This window comes from Equus quagga, chromosome 1, assembly GCF_021613505.1.
Source record: "Equus quagga isolate Etosha38 chromosome 1, UCLA_HA_Equagga_1.0, whole genome shotgun sequence".
In the NCBI taxonomy this organism is placed as follows: domain Eukaryota; kingdom Metazoa; phylum Chordata; class Mammalia; order Perissodactyla; family Equidae; genus Equus; species Equus quagga.
The window spans coordinates 180,703,533-180,730,393 of record NC_060267.1 but is presented as its reverse complement, the minus strand read 5'-3'; the positions used below and the strand labels follow the sequence as shown (position 1 = coordinate 180,730,393).

The 26,861-nt window shown below is 43.2% G+C and overlaps 2 protein-coding genes across 7 annotated transcripts in view; one reads left to right on the top strand and one right to left on the bottom strand.

The window, feature by feature from the left end:
* CP (ceruloplasmin) overlaps positions 1-8,931 on the top strand; it is a 59,916-nt gene extending 50,985 nt beyond the window's left edge. For 2 of the 3 annotated variants that reach the window (XM_046684862.1, XM_046684887.1), the window contains 2 exons: positions 3,454-3,558; positions 8,478-8,931. In XM_046684862.1, the coding sequence (XP_046540818.1) occupies positions 3,454-3,557 (104 nt within the window). In that variant the 3' untranslated portion in view covers position 3,558; positions 8,478-8,931. Of the gene's footprint in view, positions 1-2,232; positions 2,367-3,453; positions 3,559-8,477 lie in introns of those variants that run through there. The other variant, XM_046684881.1, reaches the window with a different exon arrangement.
* Positions 1-26,861, bottom strand: part of HPS3 (HPS3 biogenesis of lysosomal organelles complex 2 subunit 1) — a 38,642-nt gene that overhangs the window by 2,613 nt on the left and 9,168 nt on the right. For 2 of the 4 annotated variants that reach the window (XM_046684913.1, XM_046684934.1), the window contains 12 exons: positions 24,403-24,595; positions 20,583-20,664; positions 17,504-17,658; positions 15,648-15,756; positions 13,195-13,376; positions 11,795-11,975; positions 10,685-10,918; positions 9,008-9,193; positions 8,475-8,663; positions 6,898-7,005; positions 2,215-2,421; positions 1,455-1,545 (listed from right to left, as the gene is read on the bottom strand). In XM_046684913.1, coding sequence (XP_046540869.1) covers positions 1,455-1,545; positions 2,215-2,421; positions 6,898-7,005; positions 8,475-8,663; positions 9,008-9,193; positions 10,685-10,918; positions 11,795-11,975; positions 13,195-13,376; positions 15,648-15,756; positions 17,504-17,658; positions 20,583-20,664; positions 24,403-24,595 — 1,917 coding nt within the window. Of the gene's footprint in view, positions 1-1,454; positions 1,550-2,214; positions 2,422-6,897; positions 7,006-8,474; positions 8,664-9,007; positions 9,194-10,684; positions 10,919-11,794; positions 11,976-13,194; positions 13,377-15,647; positions 15,757-17,503; positions 17,659-20,582; positions 20,665-24,402; positions 24,596-26,861 lie in introns of those variants that run through there. The other 2 variants (XR_006891882.1, XM_046684925.1) reach the window with 2 other exon arrangements.

Genomic DNA, 26,861 nt, shown 5'->3' with positions numbered 1-26,861 from the left:
CAGCCTTATCATCTTGCAATTTGGTCTCACACTTTATTCTAGAGTCAACTCTGAACTTCTTATTAGTCCCAGGATATTTAAAAATTGGTAAGCAGCAGACCCAGAACTCAGTTCCGATTCTCCAGACTCCAATCGTGGTCTGTTCTCGGTGCATTACGGCTGCCGACAGGAAGACCCCCTTGAAAATGGACCTGAAGTTGTTCAGGTGTCTCCCCTTCAAATCAATAAACAGTTACGGAACGTGCTTCCTATGGACAGGCATATTGCCGGTGAGGAGGGTGCAAGAAGAAAAATGAATAAAACTCTACTCCAGCCCTCGAGGTTTTACAGTCTAGCAACGGCAATCACACACAGCACAGTCCCAGGAGCCACACACACACACATACCCACATGTGTGCACACACACAGATTGTGAAGATACAGAAAAATGGGACATTTGGAGGAATGATTATGGGTAAGTTAGGGGCAGACAGTTTGCGCGTGTGGATCAGAAAAGGATGAAGAAAGGCTTTTGACTAAGATAATGATGTTAGTGAGGTGTGAAGACGGCGGACCTCTGTCCTGCAAAGTATCCACCAACACAAATCATCAGTACAGAGAGGGCAGGGCACTCAAACCCAACATGTGCACCTTCTGAAAACCAATCACCCAGGGAGGCAAGGTGGGCAGGACAAGGTAGCATGAAATCACCTCCTCGCCTTCCCAACCACAAACACACAATTTGACTTAAATGGGCAGCTTCAGAAAAACACCCTCTAATGGCCACTGGCTCTGTCTAACTCTTGAAAAATCAATGACCTCAACTGGAAAATACAGTTCCAATGCTGTCAATCTAATATTTTATGCACACTGAAATCAATACAACCATACCCTTTGTCATCAGACCAACAATTAACTAGTAACGTTAACACACAGAAGTAGAGAAACTGATAACCATCTATCAAAGTTTATAAATGACTATGAATTATGAAAATTCAAATAACTACCTATGCTGTAAAAATACTACATAATTTAGAGACATTTAACTTTTAAATCCTTAAGAACCTTGTCATTCCTAATACTTGCTTATAATTAACAAAAATAATCTTAATTTCCTACATGAAGTAAATTAAGCACCAAGATCATTAATAAAATATGTAATTCCCTTAATGTCTATTCGAATTTTTAAAATACTGAGGTTCTGAGTTTCTATGACTATGATAATTTCTTAAGTGTTTGAAAAGGTTAAACTAAAAAGCACCAGCTCTGTAGATGGAAGAGATACACGAACACCAGATGTGGAGGGTAGGGGAGCAGATGAATCTGAAAACAAGCTCTCCAGATGATTCACTAAGGCGCCCTTCACCTCAGGTGAGAATGACATGAAAAAACTAGAAAAAGCAAGGCTTCAGATAATTATGGAAACTAAAACTAAGACTCTTAATTTCTAATCAAGCAAAAAAAGGTCATTTTACCTTTTAAGGACGACAGGTAAAGTTGATTTTTCTCTCCACCACATTTTATTCTCTGACAAAGTTCAGGCAGTAGTTTTTTCCACCACAAAGTCTATCTTAGAAAAAAATGAATAAATTTTTAGTTTGATGCATTTTACTTTCAGATTTCCAATAAGACTAAGAAGATTGTGCAGAGGGCAAAACACATCATTTTGGCTAAGGCGCCAAACTTTGTTATAAGAGAAGTTACGTCAGCAGCCAGTCTTCTGCTTACACTGTAACATGTCAGGTTTATAACTTGAAAACCTAATAATATGTCTATAGCACGTATGTACATGGCTATTTTCCTGGAGAAACATAGACATGTCCTACTATCATCTCGAAGTGGGGTGGGGCGGGGAGGAGGATGGACGGACGGATAGAAGGAAGCAAGGAAGGAAGGAAGGAAAAAGTCCTAAAGGCTAAAACTCTTCTAATTTGTAAAGTAGAGACCATATAGCCCAGAAAATATTTTCCCATAATTCATTACATTTTCCAAATCTTCAGGTTAGGCCTACTTCACCTCCAAAGAAGAGATTTTTAAAGAAGATAACCATACGTTTTAATAGCCTCTAACAGTACTCAAAACACCTAACACATTAAACATAAGTGCCCACTGGACCTGCACAGCCCTGGAAGGTTGGTCTGGCATAATTTGTCCCCATTTTGCAGATAAGGCAACAAGATTATCAAATCTGATTATCACTGAGCAAGCCTAGAAAACATAATCTGAATAGCATACCCGGTTGTCTTCTTTCAGCTCGTGATTAGCATATGGAATGACAGCCTCCGGGCATCTCTCTAACAGCGTGTCTATGCACTGCTCATACTCTTTCAAACGCGTACGACACAGAACATGGACACTGAGGCCAGACAAAGTGTCTTCCGAGAGCGGCTCCAAGAATGGGACAATGGACGCTATGTCAAATGAAGGACCACACATAAGAGACTATGAACAGAAAAGTGAAATGTTATGGAAGGAGGCATCAAAAAACTAAGCACAACATATAGAACACAATTTTTTAAAAAGACTAAATCTCACTTGCCAAAAAAAAAAAGACAGGAAAAGAAGAATGCAATCTTAAAGCACATGCATATGACACTTATTTTATAAGTCCAAGTGGACTCGACTACTAAATAATCTTAAAACGACCTCTAGTTTAAAGAATAAAAATTGGTTTAATTTAGAAACAATCATTTTTAAAATAACATGATTTTATTTGCTTTGGAAAGACTGCAAATTAAAACTAATGGGGATGCCTTAGGACGCCATTCTAAGGAAATAATAAACATTGTGGTCAAAGATTTATGTCCAATGATATTCACCACAAGAGTATTTGTAATATTAAAAAAACAGAAGTAACCTAAATATTAAAAAGAATGGATGAGCAAATAAATCATGGTACATTCATATCATGGAATATTATACAGCCATCAAAACTGTTTTCAAAGGCTTATTTTGAAATTAATGACAAAATGCTCATGATAAAATGATCAGTAAAAAAATCTCAGTACAAAATTATATTCAGATCATGATCCATTTTGCAAAATCTCCATAGATACATGTACATGTAGAAATGCCTTTGGAAGAGCACTGAAATTTGAAACAGAGGTCAGCTCACTGGATGGGAGGACAAAGCTCACTTTTTGTTTTCTTTTCCACACTTTCTTGTATTTTTCAAATTTTCTATAATAAGCATGTACTACATGTGCAACCCAAAATAAAATTTAACATTTAAGAAAACTACAGCAACTGTTAAGACCCTAATAATTTGTACCAATACTATTTGCTACAAGCTGAATGACACAGAGCAGGTACTATTTCAGTATTCAGAACTTTACCAATATTTCACTTCTAAGCATTTAAATAACTACTACTTTTGATTCTACCACCAAAATAATCTCTGCTTTCCGTTTCCTCTGGATAAAGATGAGAGGGTGACATCCTGATTTTCTTCTTCCTGTATCCCTTTTCCTACAGCGTCTTCTCAGACTCACAGGAGGATATGGAATGTGAACTACCCATTTTCAGTCAGCGTGATTATTTTACTCCAAGCATCTACCAAGGAGTGGCTAGGAGAATAAGGTTGGTCCCTTTCCTTCCTGCAGGTTTAATAATCACCTTCATCTGAATAATTTCCTGACAACAAACAGCAAACATGAGATCAGGTGATCACCTGCTGCTCAGAGGCTCTCCCCACATGAAAGAAAACACAGATTATTTCTGTATTCGACTCTTGATTAATCGGGATAAAGGGCAGGGCAGGAAGGAGCAAGACCTGGGAACCCAAACCATGATTAAAACGAAGCCAGCCAAAGTGCAAAATGGATGACCCATAACTTTCATTTGGTTTTCCTCATATCATTAAGAAGTTTAAAAATAAGAAACAGCTATATCGCTGGATAAAAAAATAGTCCAAAGGTTACTAGTACTCTTTAAAACACTCTTCATGTTGTCTGCTTCTTAGCACAGCATTTCTTTCAGTACTGGAAACAGATTCCTCTCCACCCCAAACGCATGCACTATTGGTTCCCTTCTCTGATCTGGATCCCTCACCCTCAGCCCACTCTGCAGGCCTGGAATCCAGAGATTCCTCTGACCTCTCTACCTACCCGATCACACCTGCTGCTCCAAGGAGAGCTGGTTGGCAAGGTGGGGGAGGGGACCAGGACTATTGTGGCAAAGGGCACCACACCTACTAGTCCCCATGTCACTCCAAATAGAGACTTTTTTTTTTTTAAGATTTTTTTTTTCCCCTTTTTCTCCCCAAAGCCCCCTGGTACATAGTTGTATATTCTTCGTTGTGGGTCCTTCTAGTTGTGGCATGTGGGACGCTGCCTCAGCGTGGTTTGATGAGCAGTGCCATGTCCGTGCCCAGGATTCAAACCAACGAAACACTGGGCTGCCTGCAGTGGAGCGCCGAACTTAACCACTTAACCACTCGGCCACGGGGCCAGCTCCCAAATAGAGACTTTTTGATGTGTGGATGATTTATAGATTGTTGTTAGGTTTTGCACAAATACACTATTCCAGAGATTGAGGACAAGAGACAGAGACTCCTCTCAAATCTGTGGGGTGCGGGGAGAGCACTCATACAATTTTGAGAAAGCTCTCCAGGTGATTCTGAACCTCCCCATTCCTCTAGGTGCAAACAAGTGAGATCTTTTTGTTTCTTGATGTTTACTTTCTTCTTAATGACTAAGACTAATCAACCCACAAATAATCTAGAAAGCAGCAGAATTAGGAAAAGGACTCAGAAAAGTTTAGGCCAACTACATTTCTATCCTTTAACACAAAGATTCTCAGAAAGAATGGACCCTTTTTAAATACTTTAAAGCAGCTTTTAAAAAATCACTGAATTACTCTTTTTCTTTCTTTTTTGTTTTTTTGAGGAAGATCAGCCCTGAGCTAACATCTGCCAATCCTCCTCTTATTGCTGAGGAAGACTGGCCCTGAGCTAACATCCGTGTCCATCTTCCTCTGCTTTATATGTGGGACTCCTACCACAGATGGCTTGCCAAGCGGTGCCATGTCTGCACCTGGGATCCGAACCAGCCAACCCCAGGCCGCTGAAGCAGAACGTGCACACTTAACCACTGTGTCACTGGGCCGGCCCCTGAATTACTCTTTTTCAAGCTGTGATTACAAACATGCTTTGAAGCTTTATCAGGAGAGATCTGGTAGCACTTACTACAGTCAGGATTTTAGATATGTCATTAGCAGACGCGTCCCGGGAGGGCGAGGCCCTTGCTGCCCCGTCCGACTGTACGGCACGCCCACAGCACACGCTCGCGGAGCGTCCGTGCGATGACCAAACTGTGGTTAGGCCCTCAAAGGCCTCTGTACCATAAGGGCACCAGAGATAAGAACCAGGAAGAATCTTCTTTTGCAATTTTTTAAGAATGCCTGGAGACAAGACAGGTTGTCTGAGGCTGAGTCTAAGTACAGTGGTCTCCTGAGCATCCCTCCCTGACCGCACCCCAGTCTGACTCGCTGGCGTCTATCAGCAATGCCATGCTTCCTCCAGTGCCCCGGGCGAACCAGGGTGGCAAACCCAAAAGCCCCAAGAGGCCAGATGATGGAAGGGCAGGAAGGTGGCTGGGCATGAGGAAAACGGACATCAGTCACTCACTGTCTGGACCAGGAAGGCACGGAGATGACAAGTGTGGCCGGCAGGACAGCATGAGCACTGCCTGAGGAGGGGGCCACCAGCTGGCTCCAACTGTCAGGTCTCAGAGGCAGTGAGGGCCCAGGATGACCAGTTCTGCTGGATTTTCCAAAGAATCGTAACTGAGAATTCTCAATTTGAAATCTCAGTTTTTATATGTTGGCATCATATTGGGCAAAGCAAACAAAACAGACGTGGGGTTGTACTCAATGGTCCTTGGGCCACTGGACTACATGAAATAAGCTCACACCCACGTCTAGCGCAGCCTGAGCCCCCAAGTCAAATGTGCGCTTCATTTCCCACTTCCGGTCAAACACTGTCTGCTCAGAATTCTTTTTTTTATTTGCCTTTCTCTTTTAATCCCCTCCCTACTCCAACTCTCAAAAAAGTACCCAGAAATTAAACACAAGCAAGCTCAAGAGCCCAGTGAAGCCAGCCCCCGAGCAGCAGGCTCCCTCCCACAGGGGCCAAAGTCTGGGCGCTGGGTCTCCACGCAGAGCCTGCAGTAGAAGCGGGCGCAGAATAAGGCGGTTCCAGAGGCTGGCAGTAACTGGGCCTGGAGGGGCCTTCTGCCATGGGGCACCCCGAACAAGGCCAGGCAGCATAAGAAGTGGTGTTGGTTGGCTCATAGGCATTGGGAACTGGGCACCATGAGCTCCATGGGAGGCCAAGCCTAGGCCCTGGCACCCAGGAGAAAGCCGCCCCTGGCCTGGCCACCCGTAGATGGTCATGTGCCTGACGAACAAGCTCATGGTCAGAATCCTTGTAGAATGATCTACATTGTCTGATCACACTACTTACTTTTAAAAAAATTCTTTTCAGGAGCCAGATAACTGGCTGCTTTGACCTATTTCCTATAAGACAGACGGCAGTGGTTGGCTTGGGCTGGAGGCCTAAAACATGTGAGTGAACACGAAAAAAAATCACATCAATAAAAACACTGCCAAACACTTGCCATACTTCCATTTCACAAAATGTTTTCAAGCACATCCTGAAAATGAGGCAAGACGGTCATGGGACTCGGTGACACTCACTCATCTACCAGCCACAAAATCAGCCTTCCCGGAGCCTCCAGCCCTCCTGCTGGCAGCTCCAGGCAGAGCAGGAACTCCCTCCCGAGCTCCTGAATACGCCTGACGACGGACGGTCCCCACAAACTACACACTCCAGATTAACAGGACACGTGAGGTCTTATCCAATTTAAATCTTATACTATAATATGCACATTCATAAGAAAAAGAGGCATTTTTATTTACCTGTAATTTTGAAAGGTCTTCTGTATAATTTTTATCAGCTAAGGAATCACATGATAGTAAGATATTAACCCATGGATAGATTAAGCCATAATGACCACAGGCATTTATCTAAAACGTAAAAGAAATTTACTGTCAACAAAATACAACAAAACAAGACTCTCTTCACCCATCCCGCAAAGACAAGCCATCGCTCACCATCTGCCACGTCACAGAGGCAGGAACACACTCTCCCGGGAGTGGAAGGGAAGTCTTTCAGAACACATTCCCCTGGGCAAAGTTTCCGCCTTGCTGCTTCTCACTGAATAAATCTGCACTAAATATTTCCCTATATTTTAAATTTTAAAATATTCCTAAGAGGCACTTTCTAGCAAAAAGAGCAATACTGCTTTTAAGCTATATATTATACTGAAAAAAAGTTAACAGTAATGGTGGAAGTAATTTTTATTTCTTCTACTTTTCTTGGTAGGAAAAGCTCTTCCATAAATTCTCTGGGCAAGTCCCAGAAAGTCTCGTTATTCAAGAAGTTGGTGCCTCTTCCAGCGACCCCACATGAGCCATGGTGTCCACGGAGGCCCAGGGGCCGGGAGCGGGTGGCGAGCAGGAAGGGGAAGAGCAGAGCAGTCAGGCTGCCGCGAGGGCGGCAGAGCAGCTGTGTGTGCAGCTGTCAGGAAATGGGGCCCAGGAAGGAAGTCTCCCCCACAAGCCTTCGCAGTTCCTCTCCCATCAGGGAGGTCTCTTCCCTCATGTCCTGCCTGGTGATCATGCCCTGAGGGAGCACAGACACGTTCTGGGGAAGGCCCCGCCCCACTGCCTTGCTACTGAGGCAGCAAGTAAGCAATACAGGAGCAGGAGGGGAATTCTTTACATCATAAAATTATTGAAAATGTGGTCAACTTCACTCATGGACAAGTTTGTTTGTTTTTGGGGGGCGGGTTTTTGGTGAGGAAGACGGGCTGTGAGCTAACATCTGTTGTCAATCTTCCTCTGCTAGCTTGAGGAAGATTCCTCCTGAGCTAACATCTGTGCCAACCTTCCTCTATTTTTTATATGTGGGATGCCACCACAGCAGGGCTTCATGAGTGGTGTGTAGGTCTGTGCCCAGGATCCGAACCCATGAACCCTGGGCCGCCAAAGTGGAGCATGCAAACTTAAGCACTATACCACCAGGCCAGCCCCAAGGACAAGTTTTAAGTGTATTTTTAACTCCTGCTTTAAAAAAGATATCTGGTAATATAAATTAGGTTTGATTCTAAGCCATTAAAAGAAGGTAGGGGCTGGCCTGGTGGCACAGCAGTTAAGTGCAAACATTCCACTTTGGTGGCCCAGGGTTTGCTGGTTCGGATCCCAGGTGCAGACATGGCACCGCCTGGCAAGCCATGCTGTGGTAGGTGTTCCACACATAAAGTAGAGGAAGATGGGCACGGATGTTAGCTCAGGGCCAGTCTTCCTCAGCAAAAAGAGAAGGATTGGCGGCAGATGTCAGTTCAGGGCTAATCTTACTCAAAAAAAAGAAAAGAAGAAGGTACATTATTGTAAAGTGTAACATACAAGTTTAATATATTCTTCCATTATCTTACCAGATCCTTTGATGTTCGCAATGGTATGGTGTCAGGGGGCTGCCTTGTAGATAATCTCCAGATGTACTGTGATGTGAGCTTGAAGAAGAGTTCCTGAAGTACCACATCTGGGAGACACGCTACTAGCTGAGCTTCCCAAAAGTCTACCAAGAGCTGAGGAATCTTATCTTCATCCTTACCACAGAGCACCTTGAGAACAGTGAAACAAGCGCCGTGTCCCACATAAATACAGCATTGGGCGAGTTACAGCTGGTCTGAATACACTCCATCATGTGGGCCACGCATTTAATAATTTATCACTACTATCAGTGTCATAGCAAAGCAAATTTAGACATTTTAACAGGAAACAGATTCTAGGTTGCATGGAAGGAATTTTTATAGATCCATTCTTTTAACCTGTACTTTTAATAAATTGGTTATGTGTAAGTCTGTTTTTTCAATAAAAAATGAAAACTCTCTTCTCTTATTCTGCTCCCTGCCTCCCAGCAATTTTATCAGGCCATTCAGAAAATCACATTTTCAAAGTGACAAACCTTAAAGAAGGAATCTGCTTCTTCAATTCCAATTTTGTTGTTCTTCTGTAAGCCCAGGACTGAAGCCACAAGCAATGCAGGCTGAGTGTCCTTCAAGTGTGCTGCAAGCTCAGCTGGAACAATCTGTCCTTTCCTCTGTTGGATCAACAGCCGAGGCTCCAGAATGAAGCCACTTACCAACTTCATCTTCAGAGAAAAAAGACATTTAGGAACAAAATGTACATTGCATTCATCTTGGAAATACAAGCCAGTGCATTCCAGATTCGTGGTTAAACTGTAATAGTTTAATCTCAATTTTTTCTGTAACTACAAAGACTAGTTCTCCCTCTAAGAAGGACATGATTGTTAGCTATCCTTATAAAAGTTATTAATATTTAATTAAGCATTGAGATGTCCTATTTTTGTAGAGAGCTTTATATTTAGATCTACTCGATTTAAAAATAATATACTTTAAGTTTTTTCAAAATTGTGGAAAGAAAATTCATCTTTCTAGAATCCTATTCTTCAAAGCAGAGGCCACCTCAGTGTTGACTTGTTTTCCTCGTCATGACAAAAATGTGTCATTTATACAGTGATAAAGGACTTCTCTTCTTGCTTTAGAAACTAAAGTCAAGGGCCGGCCCCATGGCCGAGTGGTTAAGTTCGCACGCTCCACTTCGGAGGCCCAGGGTTTCGCCAGTTCGGATCCTGGGTGCAGACATGGCACCACTCATCAAGCCGTGCTGAGGTGGCATTCCGCGTGCCACAACTAAAGGGACCCACAACTAAAAATACACAACTATGTACCGGGGGGCTTTGGGGAGAAAAAGAAAAAATAAAATCTTTAAAAAAAAAAGAAACTAACGTCATACTGTGGGCATTTGACCACAGTCAGGCAACGAAAGGATGACATGGGAGCGCAGGGTGTCAAGCCAGACTGCCGGCTTCAAATCCCGGTTCTGCTGCTCACAGCTGTGTGACCCTGGACGAGCTAACCTCTCTTTTTCTTAGTTCCCTCTCCTGTATAACAGGTATAGTCACAGCATCGGCCTCATAGCATTGCTCCGAGAATTAAATAAGATAACACATACAAGGGACTTGGAACAGACCTGGATAGAATAAGCACTCACTTAAGGTCCCTTCCTCATTTCTTCCCCTAAGGATTTACATCTTTGCTCATGTCGCTAAATGGCCTCTCTTCAAAGGGAACGCTCCCTTTGCGTTGACACACCATTCACATGCCCAACCCTCCATAAAGCCATTTGTGATTTCCCAAGCGCAGCTATTTCTGCAACTACCGGTGAGGCTCACAGTTAATACCCCACGTGCTGTACTTGAACACAGATCACTCTGTTGTTTTCAGTGGACACAGCATATCCCTCATGCCAGATCAGGCTGTGGACTCGGGGCACAGCCTGTACGTTCTTCAGTACCAGGCTCTGTGCTCTGACCACACATGGCACTAAGTTAAGAGGGCTTTGGAGACCCACTGCTACCATTCACCATTCTTATTGCTTTTGATTTGCCGGATGCAAAGCCCAGGCACTCTCACTTGGGCCAGCTCCTTTCTAATATTAAGTCTGTCTTCCTTTACCACTATGGGAAAACGAGCTGGACAGAAGCCAGAAGAAAGCCACACACCTCAGGACTGCCACGTCCCGTTTCAGCCTGCTGTTAACACCAGGCCGGGCTCCGTACCTCTGAATGGATTTCCATTTCATTTCTGTACGTGTCCAGGTCCCCCATTCTCAGAGCCATTGCTGCCTTGGTCAACGTCACTAAGACGGATGAAGACCCAGAAGTGTCCAGTTTCCTGAGATAGCTCACGGCGGTTAAAGGATTAATATTCTTCAGAGAAGGACTACAGAGAACGTGGGGCAGCTGCTTCGGCTCAGCCACATGAAACATGTGAACCACTTTTGCTGCCAACTCCTTCGGTGAGCAGGAACAAGAAAGAAAAGGTCAGTCAGCAAGAGAAAGCAACAAAATCAGCCCAAAAAGATACAAAGCCAAGAGATAAACATTCCACCTAAGATAAAATTATGGTATTAGGTTTTGATGAAAAAAGACAGAGTTGATGGTGATAACATAAACACCCGAGATAACTTGAAGTGATCCCTGTGCTGAGTTATAATGAAGAAAAAGCAACGAAAAATATACCAAGTTGTGGCCAGCATTTCTAATTTTAACAAGAGTTCAGAAGAATACAATAAATATTGGATTAAATTACACTCAGAAGTTCACTATATAAATTTACAGCTTAGTACAAAATCCATTTGAGGTAATTTACACAAGAAAATTTAATTTCTCTCAAAACCTTAAAACATTTGGTGTCACAATATCCAACTTTGCATATTTGCATTCAACTCTTTTTAAAAATACATGCAGGGCTAAAAATAATCTTTAATAATGTCTAAGGCCTCTGGGCCAAGATTTCATAAGTGCAAGCCGTGGCCACGTGGAGGGTGGGGTGACTAGGGCTGGGGTGAGGCCTGCAGACAAGAAGAGGAAGGCGAGACCCATGCTCTGTGTCGTCCTTCCAAAGGCATGCATGCCACCGCCACACTGGGCAGGTCGCTCAACCACAAGGACCCCATTCCCCCATCTATCTAATGAGAAAGTATGTTTCCAAGCTATAATTCTATGACTACTAATGAAGAAAAGGGCACATTAGTTACCTTTTTAGGAAAAGAAGAATATCAAAGAAAAATATTTGGAATTTGACTTCTAAACGGTATTACATAAAATAAATCGCTAAAATGAAAAGTTAAAAATATTAGATATAACTAAATAGAAAACTATATTCACTTCACTTAATTCTTCATCCAGGTTTTCATAAAGTGAATGATTAATGTAAAAGATTAATCCCCTCTCGTATTTCTGCAATGCATCCTCGACTGTCCAGTCCACTCGGGCCAAAACTTCAGCCATAGACAAACCAGACATCTTATAGTACGGCAGGGCGAGGTGCGAATGCTGGCTGTCAAGCCTAAAGAGAAGGAAGCAAAAGACCCTCAAATTGGTCATTTTTAAGCCTGGACGTCTATCACATTTGATAATAAAACAGATGTTTTCCAGAAGACAGAAATCTCAAAATACTTTTCTACCGCTTAGTGGTTGGAACAAGCTCCTAAGTTTCATTCTGCATTCACTCTAATTAATGCAATTTCTTTTTGCCTGCTCATAATAAAAATAGAAAAACAATTCATTAAGTGGATTTTAACATTCATAATGTGGCTCTAAAATAATGGTGTTTATAGGAAGGAAAAGTCTGTTTGAATAATTTATAATCATTCCCATGGGTCAAGTAATCCTTTGAAACAATCATACACAAAAAAATTTATAGGGGCTGGCCCAGTGGCATAGTGGCTCAGTTTGCATGCTCTGCTTCGGCAGCCTGGGGTTCAGGGGTTCAGATCCCAGGCACAGACCTACACACTATTCATCAAGCCATGCTGTGGCAGCATCCCACATACAAAATAGAGGAAGACTGGCACAGATGTTAGCTCAGGGCCAATCCTCCTCAGCAAAAAAAAAAAAAAAAAAAATTTATAGGGGCCAGCCTGGTGGCACAGCAGTTAGGTTCACACATTCCACTTCAGCGGCCTGGGGTTCAGCAGTACGGAGCCCAGGTGCAGACATGGCACCACTTGGCAAGCCATGCTGTGGCAGGCATCCCACATTTAAAAAAAAAAAAAGAAAAAAATTATAAACATCATTCTCAAAAGTATAAATCACTATTCTAGGATCCTAGTGTCCTTTTCTGACATCACAAAAGCATTGACTACTAAGATTAAAATCACAGACTGTCCAACTCGTATCTCTCTCCCTTCAAGGTAACAGGCAATAAACAAGTCGTATGGCTGTCTCAGGGAATTTCACTGCTCATGGGCCCCCACAAAGGCCTAAAAAGAAACTTCAAATCCCAAGTTAAGTGGTGGGAGACTCACGAACTTGAGATTCACTGCTCATCTAACAAACCATAACTCCTTGAAGGCAGGGAACAGGTTGTGTTCATCCTTGTACTTCTGAGCTTAGCACAGTACCTGGCACATAGTAGGTGCTCAACAAATGCTTATGGAATAAATGAATAAATGAACCACCTCCCCTCGCGCATTCCCCCATTTATCAGGTAACTACCAGAGAAGGAAAAGTCGTCTGAAGCTCAAGATGGCTTCTCTGACGAGCTTCCTAGGAGCATCACCAACCTGCTGTAGCAGTCTCCCAGGTGCCCACAGCTGTCTTTGAAAGCTTCTAAAAGCTCCGCTTTCTCTCCAGGCTCCAGCTGGCCGGCATCCATCAGGGCAGCTCGCACTAGCAGATGAGCCTCGCTCAGAAGGTGGATGCAGCCCTGGGTCTTTGCAGTCTTGTAGGTATTACTGTAGTCCACCTACAACAAAGACAGCAAACAGCGCGTGTCACTGCACAAAGACTCCCCAGAGTCTCCCGGTTCTATCTACATATTTTGTAAGTAAAGTTAATATTTGGACACATCAAATCATAAAAAAAAAAGCGGTTATTTATCATTCTAACAGGGCCTAGCTGAAGTGTTTTTCTCCCCTACAACCTACGAGCCAGTTTCATACATACATGATTGTAAACGCTCCTTGTTAAACAGCACGAGGCATTAGAGAAGGTACAAACAGTACTACCATACTAATAATACCACTAACTTAGCAATAACTTGGTCACGAGTTGCTAAGAACATATCTGAAATAGCTAAGTTTTTTTTAAGTTCTGTGATTTGAATCTTTCTCAAATTCAGACTGAGTATCCTTCCTTTACTTTAGTTTCAGTTGGTGAATTTAGGTCCTACCACATCCATTTCTGGAACTCGCAATGGGCTTTCAAAAATTATCACTAGCTAATGTAAGTCAATCAGAATTTTTAGGCTCCAGGAGGCAAATTATCGAGAAGAGATCTAAGACTTTCAACTCAGCAAGACTAAAAAGGCAGGGCCAAGCTGATGTAATTATCAGCATTAAAATGCCACGGACAGATGAGGCAAAATCTTGACCTGATGATAAAATTACCATCTCCAGTGAGGCGGAAATGGACATCATGCGCCTCCCAACGTGATACCTGAGAAAGACACCGTATCACTGACACGATATCCTGGCCGAGGAGAATATATAACCTGAATCAAATCATGAAAAAAAAAAGGTGGAGGAGAGAAAATATATTTCTCAAAAATATCTACATCATAAAAAACAAAGGTAGGCTATGAACATATTCCAGATTAAAGAAGGCTAAAGAAACATAACAATTAAATACACTACCCGACACTAGTCTGGATCCCGGACTGGGGAGGATGCTATTAGGCCATTACTGAGTCAAGTGACGAAACTGGAATATGAACCACAGACTAGATAAAGTATTGTGTCCACATTAAAGTTCCTGAAGCAAATGACCACACTGTGGTCATGAAGTCAAAGAGCCCGATTCTTAGGACACGCACACTGAAGTATGCAGGGGCATTAGGCTATGACGTATGCAATGTACCTTCCAGTGGATCAGAAAAAAACACACGTACGTGTGTTTAAAAAGGTCAAGAGCATGGGGCCGGCCCAGTGCCACAGCGGTTAAGTGTGCACCTTCCGCTTCGGCGGCCTAGAGTTCACTGGTTGAGATCCTAGGTGCAGACATGGCACCACTTGGCATGCCATGCTGTGGTAGGCGTCCCACATATAAAGTAGAGGAAGATGGGCATGGATGTTAGCTCTGGGCCAGTCTTCCTCAGCAAAAAGAGGAGGCTTGGCAGCAGATGTTAGCTCAGGGCTAATCTCGCCACCCCCGCCCCAAAAAAAGGGGAAGAGCAAATAAACAAAGAGACAGAGAAGTGAAAGAGGTATGGTGTTGACTCTGGGTGAACTGTGTGGAGAATATTCAGGTTTCATTTATACTATTCTTATTCTTCCAACTTTTCTGTAAGTTTGAAATTATTTCAAAATAAAGAGTTAAAAAAATTGTCAGGGATGAGTAGGCAGCTGCCACTCTTAGAAAAGGAATAAGGGGGCCAGCCCAGTATCGCAGTGGTTAAGTTCACACACTCCACTTCAGCAGCCCGGGGTTCATGGGTTTGGATCCTGGGTGTGAACCTACACACTGCTCATCAAGCCACACTGTGGTGGTGTCCCACACACAAAACAGAGGCAGACTGGCACAGATGTTAGCTAAGGGCCAATCTTCCTCACCAAAAAAGAAAGAAAGAAAGGAAATAAGGATGCCCACTCTGGGCCCCTGCCCACAGGACAATACTGCAATCTGCAGTGCCCTGGAACAATCTGCTAATATTTCAAATAAGAGCAAGACAGGGATCAATGATCGAAGATTTCTTTCAGCTCCACGTCACGGTTCTCTTTGCTAGGGTTCAAAGTAAAAGCCAAAGGCTGTTTCTGTTTAGACTGGCTAATGGATCTTTGTAGGGTGGGTATGAGTAACGGAGTCTAATTTCATGAAGGGAATTTCTTTCTACTGGCTCCTCAAATGTCAGGAGCTGTGAAAACGAGAAAGGGAAAGAAGATACACACTCCACCGTCAGACAGAACCTGGAAGCTGGTTGGCTGTGGCATTCCGAATGTGTGACAGTCAGAATCAATCTCTGGTCATCAATTCCACTCTACATTTCTACAAATAAGCAACAGAAGTCTGAAACGAGTACCATTTCTTTGTACAGCTGCACTGGCGAGATGGTATTCACAATGTACAAATTCCACCCAGCCTCAGCTGCAGGAGGTGCTTTGAGCTTAACACTGGTACCTGTTCTAGAACTGAAAGCAAAACAAAGGACAAGAATTGTAAAACAAGACATATTATTAATAAATGGCAATTTTAAATGGTAAATATTGGATACCTAAAATAATGTAACTTTGAAATCATTTTCATTTAGCATTTTCTTCAGTGATTAACTGCACAGTACATTTTTATTAGTTCACAATGCTACACAGACCTGCAACGTTTAATGTTCTACAACTCTCACGTACTGATAAACCAATCACTTCCAATTCATTCCAGAAGCATTCTTAAATGGGCAATAAGCTCAAAGAATGGGCAAGACTCCTCAAAAGGAAGAGGGACCTGGCTGTGAGACTCCCTATGTCCAGGCTCTCCTGCACGTGGCCTCCCTGAGTCTAGCATGCCCCACACCACAAGTCTGAGCAGAAGCTCCAACAGAGCAACAGGCAAAACATGCACGGCTGAGGGAAAATGCAGAAGACACATTTAACTGGAGGCCTGCTTAAAGCACTAACCTATCTCTTGCGTTCACTACGTGATGCATTTTCTGTAGCATATAATCTTTTTAAACTGTAGACCTTTGACCAAATGAATTTTCAAATAAATAAGGATTTTTTAAAATCATTTAAACATTCGATACCTTTTAAATGTCAAACGTGTAAGATTACAAGTTGTTTTTCCTCTCGCCACCAGCTTTTAGAATGAGTTCAGGCCACTCTGTGCCTACACTAAGCGACCAGTTACCCAAGCCAACCGATTACTCCTGCTGATGGGACAAAGCACAGGCTCAAATAATTTGAAAAAGCAAAAACTTGGGTTAAAAAGAGAAACTGGGGCGCCGGCCCCGTGGCCGAGTGGTTAAGTTCTCACGCTCCGCTTCAGTGGCCCAGGGTTTCGTCAGTTCGAATCCTGGGCGCAGACATGGCACCACTCATCAGGCCACGCTGAGGTGGCGTCCCACATGCTACAACTAGAAGGACCTACAACTAAAAATACGCAACTATTTACCAGGGGGCTTTGGGGAGAAAAAGGAAAAATAAAACTTTAAAAATAAATAAACAAACAAATAAATAAATAAATAAAAATAAATAAAAAAATAAAAACTGATGGTTAACTTGAAATACACTGATGGTTAACTTGAAATACACTGTATGTTTCTTCCCCCAGATTTCTTCTGATTAAATTTCACATAGAGGAATGCTCAAATTAGACTGCATGCCTTACAGTTCACAGTATAGAAAACTCAAACAGAAGCACAACTAGTCTGGAATCAGAGTTAGTGTTATCAAAATGCTATTTTATTTTAAGGTAGATCAGCACATATCTATACATCATGAATGTGCTTTAAGGTAAAAAACGCATCGTTAACTTGTTTTGAATTGAAATACCAGAAAATAATCTTTGGATAAAAATGTAACCACTGGAAGGTAAAAGAAGAAAAAGAGGAAAGAGCCTTCTAGTTCAGATTAACATCTAGGCTCTTCTCACATGTTAATTATACAGAAAAGCATGTCCTTCAACGTCTTCTTTGAAATACCACAGATTTTTATTGAAACTATTTTACCACTCATTTTCTTCTAAAAGTTCAAGGTCAGTTATGAAGAATATTATAGAGGTCATTAGAACCTTCTTTTCTTACTCTGGAAAAAGAACACCATAGAAAACCATCTGATCATTCAAAGTTTTGATTTAAAAAAAGATACACTAAGACACACACAATATCCCAGGACCGATTCATTCCAGAAACACTGGCAGGACTATCTGGCAGTGTGGGGTGCTTACAGAAGCCTCTTGGGTGACTCTCTTCTCTCTGGCGCGGCCTCAGGGTTGGCCTTGGTCAAAAGTACCACGTGGTTTTTAAAGTGACAGATGGCTTTCAAGCCTATGAAAAGCTGTATCCTTAAAGCACAGACATCCATACTGACAGGTGGGCAAGCCTAGCAAAGGAAAAAGCACAAATTAGCCAAGGAATAAAGTACATGAACTTTAATCTTCAAAAATCAATCTACTGGATAAAAATCTCTCCTTCTCCTCCCGTCCCCAAAATAATCCAAATTCTCATTCTTATCAGAGCGAGGAGGTTATCCTAGCCAAACTTATGTACCCCATATCTATTTCATACCTGCCCGCCAAAGGGCTACTCAGTGCTTGGGGACTTAATGAAGGCAGGAAGCAGGGACACCTGAGGCCCTCACAGCTGCGGGAACTCCCGGACGCGGCCCAGAGCGGCTCCTGGAGCGCAGCCATGGGCTTGTAACCTGCCACCCGGGGACTCCCCACTTGTGGGCTGGCTCGGGCGTAAGCCCAAATGTGGGTTCTAGGCAAAACCAGACACTGTAAGAGGACATTCTACTGCACGTTGAGCACATAAATGGTTTCTGAGTGTGTGGGTGTACGAGAGAAGTGCTTGCACACTCAGATGGCTCCTCAGGTGGGAACACTGCCTGGAATGGCTCACAGGCTGGGGTGTGTCAGGTAAGCTGAAGGAAGCCCTGGACCAGGAGCCAGGCTCCTTTCCTTATACAGGACCATTAACTCAAGTAGAATGGATAAGGAAGATAATGGAAGAGCTCTTTGTGGGAGCTCACAAAATGCTGCCAGGCGTCTTCCCTCTCCTCCAGTAATTCTCCAGCAATTCTGAGCTCATCTTCACCACCCCTTTGCACAAAGTGCTCGGGGAAACACCTCCGTCTATGTTTCATTCCTAAGAATGGTTAAGATGGCCTTGGCTAGTGCTGAGGAGTCGGAATCTCAGAGGAAAGGGAGAAAAAGACCACGTGCGCCCTCGACCAGGCTCCAAGGTTGGGGAATCTTTTGCACACACCACAGCTCCTGAAGCCTGAGTCAGCAAGCGGGCTCCATGACTGCATGCTTGTCCGGGTGGCATCTCGGATTTCAGAATAGGGGAACCACAGGGCAAGGGGAGCCACAGGCGTGACCATCCCTGCCCTTCCCCCGCCACCCTCGGGAGGACTGGCCTCAGGGCAGCAGGCCCTCCCCCAGCTGCCGTGCCTTTTTTTTTTTTTTTTTTAAAGATTTTATTTTTTCCTTTTTCTCCCCAAAGCCCCCCGGTACATAGTTGTGTATTCTTCGTTGTGGGTTCTTCTAGTTGTGGCATGTGGGACGCTGCCTCAGCGTGGCCTGATGAGCAGTGCCATGTCCGCGCCCAGGATTCGAACTAACGAAACACTGGGCCGCCTGCAGCGGAGTGCGCGAACTTAACCACTCGGCCACCGGGCCAGCCCCTGCCGTGCCTCTTTTTTCCTCCCCCTTCTCTGCCTTGATTCTTCCCTCTGAGAAGACCTGGAATTATGATTTTTTTTTCAAATGTAGGGTGATTCCATCTCAATCTACTATGCACCCCTCACTCCACCATCACCACGGACATAAGCCTAAGTCATTCCGAGGTTTAAAACAAAAAACAAGCAAAGTGCGGGGAGAAGTGAAGTTCAAAGACTCTGTCAGCTTCCTACTTTTACAAGGGACATAACTTTCTTTTTAAAATAATCTCTGGAAAAGGCTCTGTGTGCATCTTAAATGCAGGCAGCAAAGGCCTGGGAAACCTGCGATCTGCTTTCCCAAGAGGCTGAAGGCGGGCGGGCAGCCTGGGAAGGCAGGCCAAAGCAAAGGAGGCACCGAGAGCTCAGTCTGCAATTCCTGTAAAATGCTCTCACAGAGCGCAACTGGGGCAACGGGGACGGTGGCAGAGTGCCTCAGACACATCAGGCACCACACAGGCAGCCGGCCTGTTGACGTAACCATCATTACTGAACACTTATTTTTTCCAGAAAAAGGTGTCCCAGGTGCCAGATGGACATAAACTGATTTGTGAAATAGAGGCCATCGTAAGCTGGGGTGCCCTGCAGCGTGTACGTTGACAACAAACATCCATCCCAACAGCTTACACTTCAGAGGTAAAAAGCATAGGATGCGTATTATGAAAACGACCAGTATATTTCTGAGAACAGAAATTCAAGGTCAGAAAATATAGAATTTCATCATAAAATTGTCTATGTTCATTTTGTGGTCAGGAGCTTTCCAGAGACTAAGCATATGACTCCTCACTAAAAACGAGGCTATTGATCCAGCATATCCATTAACTCTCAGATTAAGACTACGGAAATACAGAAGGTGGTCGAAGGCTTGTAAAATGACAGAAGAATTATAGGCATATCTGAGAACAGTATAAATAATCAGTATATTAACAGTATAAAAAATCAGTTTAGTGCACTGTATTCAGTTTTTTTGTTTCCTTTTTTTTTCTGCTTTTTCTCCCCAAATCCCCCCAGTACATAGCTGTATGTTTTAGTTGTGGGTCTCTCTAGTTGCGGCATGTGGGACGCCGCCCCAGCATGGCCTGATGAGTGGTGCCTTGTCCGCGCCCAGGATGCAAACCAGCGAAAGCCTGGGCCGCTGAAGCGGAGCGTGCAAACCCAACCACTCAGCCACGGGGCCAGCCCCTGTGTTCAGTTTTGTGCTCCTGAATATACTGATTTCTGTACTGTTTTGTTAACTGCTCTACACAATTGCCGCCAATAAAAAAAATAAAAGAATAAAACTGTAGTTATCTACAGTGGTGAAGTGCTCTCTCTGAAGGTAGACTATACGTATTCTTTATTAAACTTTAAAAACTATTCACTATACCTAAATTCTAAGTGAAATGTTTTCAAAGTAATCTTAAAAACTGTCACCTAAACCATGAATTGCAAAGTGCTTATTTTCCATCCCAAAGTTCTACTTCAATAAACAAGATCTTAAGACCGTCAACGTTTGCCAAACTCAGACCCAAGGGCAAATTTGCAAGCACTCATTTGTTCCCCTTTGCTCTTAAGGTTTCGCTGTCATCACAGCCAGTTCTAACCTTCAGGGTGGTGTCCACGTACGGGTCCTCCTCCCGGGCTGCCGCCGCGCTGCACCGCACGGTGAAACACTGCAGGTTGTTACTGAGGGAGAGGAGAGAGGCCGCTGAGCAGAGCCGAGGCCCATGACCCACATGCCCACAGCTAGAAGGATTTCACAGGTGAGCAGAGCAATGGCGGGGGGTGGGAGAAGACGCAAGTATCTGTCAAATGCTGACAAGTCAGACTTCCTCTTAACAAGAAGAGTACCTCAGAATCCCCAGGGACTGTTTTTTAAAATAAATAACTGGTCACACCTCACTCTGCTGAATGTCATCTCTAGGGGCTGAATCTAGACAGGTCTATGTCTACAAAGCTCCACATGTGGCCCTGACATATACTCCTAGTTAAGAACCATAGACCTGGGTCAATACCCTCAATTTATAGACAAAATGGCACCCCTAGGATCTGCCCAAAGTAGAGAGAGGTGACTATCAAAGCCAACATGAGCATGTGCGTTCCCTGACTGTTATTCTATCCACCGAGCCTGGGTTATGCTGGGCAGCACACTTGCGTTATGCAAACACAAATCCAGCCAGAGACTGTCTGAGGGCATCTTCAGCATTAACTAGTTCAGCACTAAGCAGCTCGTTTTAAAGACTAGGGCATGGAAGGTTCAGGACTGGTCCAAGGCCTCCCTGGAGAATGGAGCCAAATCAGATCTGGGTCTCCTTATTCCTCCAGCTCTTTCCACAACCCTAGGCTGCCTCTATACAGTAAAACAACGCAGGACCCCAGTAAGTACACAATAGAAGCCTGGTGACTGGCGGATAAGTCAGCACTCCAATACTGACATGAAAAGCAGCAGTTAACTTAGAAATTACTACAAAATCCATCTCATAGTGGGTTCATAGAAACAATTTTTAAAAACAAATTAGAAAGTGGGAGAAGTAAAAATGAACTCTGTTGAAATAAAAAAAATAAAGGACAAAGCAAACCTAACAATGACCTTAAAATAGAAGAAATACTTCTTTAACAAGAAAGGCATGCAGACATTTTCACAGCCGCGAGACTGCATAATGGAGGCAAGAGCTATCGGTCGGGACTCGCTGTCTGTTTGCTGGGGCTTCCACTTCAGCCCCCGCCCACTGCCACCTCTGTCCATTTCCACAGTGCTCTAGGACACAACTTCTGGAGTCATGGCAACAGCTGGGAGAGCAGCACCACCACTACTCTGGAGGAGAGAGTTAGTGCCCTCAGGAAGAAAACTGAACGGAAGGGACTTGGAGACAGCAGGGCACCTGCAGCGGGGCCAGAATGACAAGTGAGAGTAGCTATGACCACAAAGGGAAATGACCTTCAAGTTCTAGAGGTAAAAAGCCCAAGTACTCATTCTCACCTCCACCAGCAGTAATCCAGCCATTGGCTAGTGTTGGAATATAGCGGCAGTGTAAGAGAAGACTGAAGGGAGCCAAAAGCATTGGCATGGAAAGATGTCCAGGATATGCTGCTAGGGAAGCAGTATGTTGCTGAACAGTGCACAGCATACGACCCACCTCTGTTATATAACTACTGCTATTCTAACTTCTAACACTTCCCTAGTCAAGTTAATGATGTCGGAGTATCTTTTGGTGCTGGTATTTAGAAAAGCTTCAATAATGTCCTACCTGGAAGCAGGCAAAACCCACACATTTTAAGTCTCTTCAAATCCTCATAATGCTATGGTTTTCAGGATTCTACATTTCAAACTGGTTCATGACTGATACTTGAGAGAAGGAGGAATAAGTTTAGAGGGTCCACTCACTGAATTCTCAGTGTCCTGAACATCTACGCAATCACAGGGAGAAAAGGTAGCCTTTTGCATCAAAATTTGGGGACAGAAATTCACATTTTACACCTTTCTCCCTCTCATTTTTCCTTGGTTTCTGAGATGCTGTAGTTTCCTAGGTTCTTCCGCATCCTTGAAGATCCTTCTCTTCCTCCCCTTGCTTCCTAAATATGACCTTCCCCACAAGTTAGTTCCCCATCTACTCTTCTCTGTCTCTATTCTCTTGGGGCCAGGCTCACTACTTTGATAATCAGCTCTCTTTTGGCGGTAATAAAATGTCTAAGCTTCCCTCTCTTCCCTAATCTTCAGTCCTATGTGTCTAAAGCCTACTTAAGATTTCCTTTCAATATTCTCTAAGCACCTCAAACCCAAATGTCTAAACAAAACTTCTCTTTTGCCCCACACTGCACCAGCCTCCACTCTTTCATAAAAGCAGGCTCAAAACTCTGGTGGGGTTTTTCATGCCTCCTCCATTCCCATTATCCCGTCAGATACCAAGTGTTGTAGTGGTCTCCTTGAAGCCTCTCCCATGCATTCTTCCTTCTCCTCTCACTGCAACTGCTCTGCCCAAATACAGACCCCATTATCCTTCCCCGAACCATGTCAACAGCTTATTCACCTATGTTCAATCCATCCTCCACAATGGCCATCATTAACTTTCCCAAAGCAATGCTCTGATCATCTCACTTTCTTTGGTCAAAACCTTAAAAAAATACCTTAGTTTAATTTCCAAAGCCCTGAGCTATCTCTCAAGCATCATTTGCACCATTTCTCTACGTTTCAACTTCTTTATTTTTAAAGAACATCACTACACAACACTTTGGAAATTGAAAAGACTAGCTACCTCCATACTGTTCACTTAAGAAACACACAATAGCATTTGAGAGCAGGAAGAGAAGAGAGCATCCCTATTAGGAGAGGGTTTCAGAATCTCCAGGTGGGTCCTGCGCTGTTTCAAACATATTCCAGCAACTGCTGGAGATTCTGATACTACCACTCAGCCAAAAAAACCAATCACCGTCCCATCCAACTAATTATTGGACGCTCCTGCAAAACTGGACCTAGCCTTTGTTGGCAGTCTTCCCTCTATCTATAACGCCCTTCCCTTCCAATCTCCATCTGTCCAATGCTAACCAGCTTTCAGGACTCATTTCAAACACAAAAAACTTTTCCTGTGTGACTCAGCCAGAAGTAATTGGAACCACAGCCTACTCTACTTTCACAAAGTCTTAAGACATTTTTCACAAAGCTCCCCGTGTCTGTGTCCCCTGCGTGTGTCTCCGGCCCTCCCTTATGTTGTTGCTTTAGAAAGTGGATGGTCTATCTTATTTACGGTTGCTTGGCCAGAGGGCCCAGGGCAGGGCCTTGCACATAATCTAAGCTCAAAAAACAGGAAACAGAACCAAAAGCATCACTTACTACTGAGATGAAAGGAAATGAGATTAAAGTCCTGCTCAGGAACCCAGTTGACATGTCAGCATACTAGAGGAAGACAGCTTGGAAGACATCTGCCACCAACTAGCCACATGACCTGGACCAAGCCCAACCTTTGGATTATTCCCCCATCAATGCTAATCAGAAGGTAGAATCAGATAGCCTTTCTGGCCCCATCACAGTTCTAAACCATTATGAAATATCTCAACTCATTCAGAAAGGATACAACAGCAATGAAAACAAATTAGGAAATCTAAAAAGAAATCTAAACAAATGCCCTGGTTGGCCCCACTGACTTTTTATTAGAATTCCTTATGAAAATCCCCCCTCAAGAACCTTACACTTCCTTACAAAGATCCCCATCCAGTCTAAGAAAATAAAACAAAGGCAGAACCAGAATCTAAATCTTCCACATTGAAAAGGCAGGTACAGACCATAAAAACAAAATAACAGATGTATATCATTCAGTAACAGTGCTATATACTGGTTCACACAACTCTCATTCAAAGATCTAGGGAACAGCTCAAGAATTTACAGAAAAATAAGTGACTCAGAGGCCAGCAGGTGACACTGCAACATACCTTGTGATGACATGCAAGAACTGTGGCGTGAGCACTGCCTGCTGGGACTTCTCGGGATACTGGTAGACTGACATTAATTCAACAGATTTGACAACCATGTAGAGATAGCCCACATGAGGCAAGGAGAAAAAACAAAAGAGACTCAGCAACTCTTTTTCCTGAGATGAATTTTTTCTATCAGAAGTAAGAAAACCTGTATGAGAAAGTGAAAAAAATAAATAAATACCACAAAACCAGTAAATAAAGAGAATCAGTATCTTGACTTTTCTATGTAAAAAATGTCTATTGGTGGATAACCAAGGAGCTGCTGAGATGAAGCTGCTCTTTATAGACGAATGCCAGTAAGAAATGAAAAAGGAGTGATATAATTAGAATATCACCATTTTGCAGCCCTAATAAATTAACAGATCTAGATAATAATCATCAATGGTTGTTAACATCACAAAATGAGTAAACCAGATACTGTGTACCTTCCAAGAGAACTCAAAGCTAGCTGTGTTACTAAAAAATCATCATCATCACCACCATCATCTGGTCAAGCCTGTCTAGACCAGCACTGTCAACAGAAATATAATGGGAGCCACAGATGTAATTTAAAGTTCTTCTAGTAATGACTTTTTAAACATTTTATATATGCATACATATTTGTTTTTTTGCTGGGAAAGATTTGCCCTGAGCTAACATCTGTTGCCAATATTCCTCTTTTTTTTTCCTTTCTGCTCCCCAAAGCCCAAGTACATAATTGTATATTCTAGTTGTAGGTCCTTCTAGTTCTTCTATGTGAGCCACTGCCACAGCATGGCTACTGACAGACAAACGGTGTGGTTCCACACCCGGGAACCAAACCTGGGCTGCCGAAGCAGAGCACACCGAACTTTAACCACTAGGCCGTCAGGGCTGGCTCCCTAGTAACCACTTTTTAAAAAGTAAAAACAGCCAAAATTTTAATAATTTATTGTATTAACCCAACATATCCAAAAGATTACCATTTCAACAAGCAATCAATAAAAATATTGAGATAATTTATATTCTTTTTTGCTGTACCAAGTCTTCCAGATCGCGTGTGAATTTTGCACTTACTGCCTGTCTCAATTCAGACTAGTCACAATTCAAGTGTTCAACAGCAACACGTGGCTAACAGCTACCACGGTGAACAGGGCAGCTTTAGATCTAACTACCAAACCAGAGGGAGACACAGAGGGCACAGGAACATGACAAATGACCCCGCAGGGAGTCAATCAGCAAGTCTTAGAGTGTGGGAAATTCTACAGTAATAGTCCAGTTTCTTGCTAACTAAATTGCAAAGAAAAGAGAAAGAGACAGGAAGGGAGAGCTACATGTTAAAAGTGACTCAAAAGACACAGCAACCAATTGCAATGAATGAACCTTACTTGAAATGTGATTCTAACAAATTATAGAAAAAAATTTTTAGACAATCAGGGAAATTTGAACACTGATTGGATGTTTGATGATATCAAGGAAATTTTTTAAAATGTAAAATGATATTTGGGGTTTGTTTAAATAAAAGAATCCTTTTCTTTGAGAAACACATGCTGAAATATTTATGGATGAAATGGTATAAACTCCGGCATCCGCATCAAAATAATTTGGTATGGGGCAGGGAGTGGCCACAAGGAACACTGCGGAAGCTGTGTGACGGCTACATGGGGTTCGCTGTACTATTATTTTCTCCACATCTATGTGCTTAAAATGTCTCATAATCAAAGTTTTTAAAAAATGTATAGCTCTGATTGACACCTTCAAGGACACCCATTAATAACAGAAGGTCCAATTCTGCACTCTCCACAACTGGCACAAAGCAACCCGCCCAGTTTCTTCTCCGTCTTCTTTCCCCTACACCCCTGTGCTCTGGTCAGACAGAACTGCTCACTAATCTCCAAACACACATGATGATTTTACACCTGGCACATGTTGGTTCCCCTTATGTAAGATCTTACCAAAACCTCCATCTTCTAAAAATTCTACTCCTCCATTAGGGTCTAGCTCACATAATGCACTGCCTACCCATTCATCTATCTCTAAGTAAATATTTGTCAGGTACCTACCAAGAGCCACTGTTCTAGGTTCTGGGGACACAACAGTGCACAAGACAAGGTACCTGCATTCATTCTGTGTTGGGGACTGGGGTGGTGAATAAACAAACTCTGCAGTGTGTGGAGAAGGGACAGTTAAATTGAGAGGTCAGGGAACTCCTTTGTGGTGAGGGGACATCTGAGCTGTGAGTTGAATGACTTGAAGACACCAGTCACGCAAGATCTGAGGAAAGTGCATCTGAGCAGGTCTTCGATATGAGTGCACAGGGCATGTCCGAGGGACAGAGAAAGGACATATGCATGGAGAACAGTAAGCAGAGTGAGTGGGACAAGATGAGCTCAGAATTAGGGGTATGGAGGCCACGGGAAGGCTCTGGGATTTTATTCCAAGTGCTAGGGGAAGCC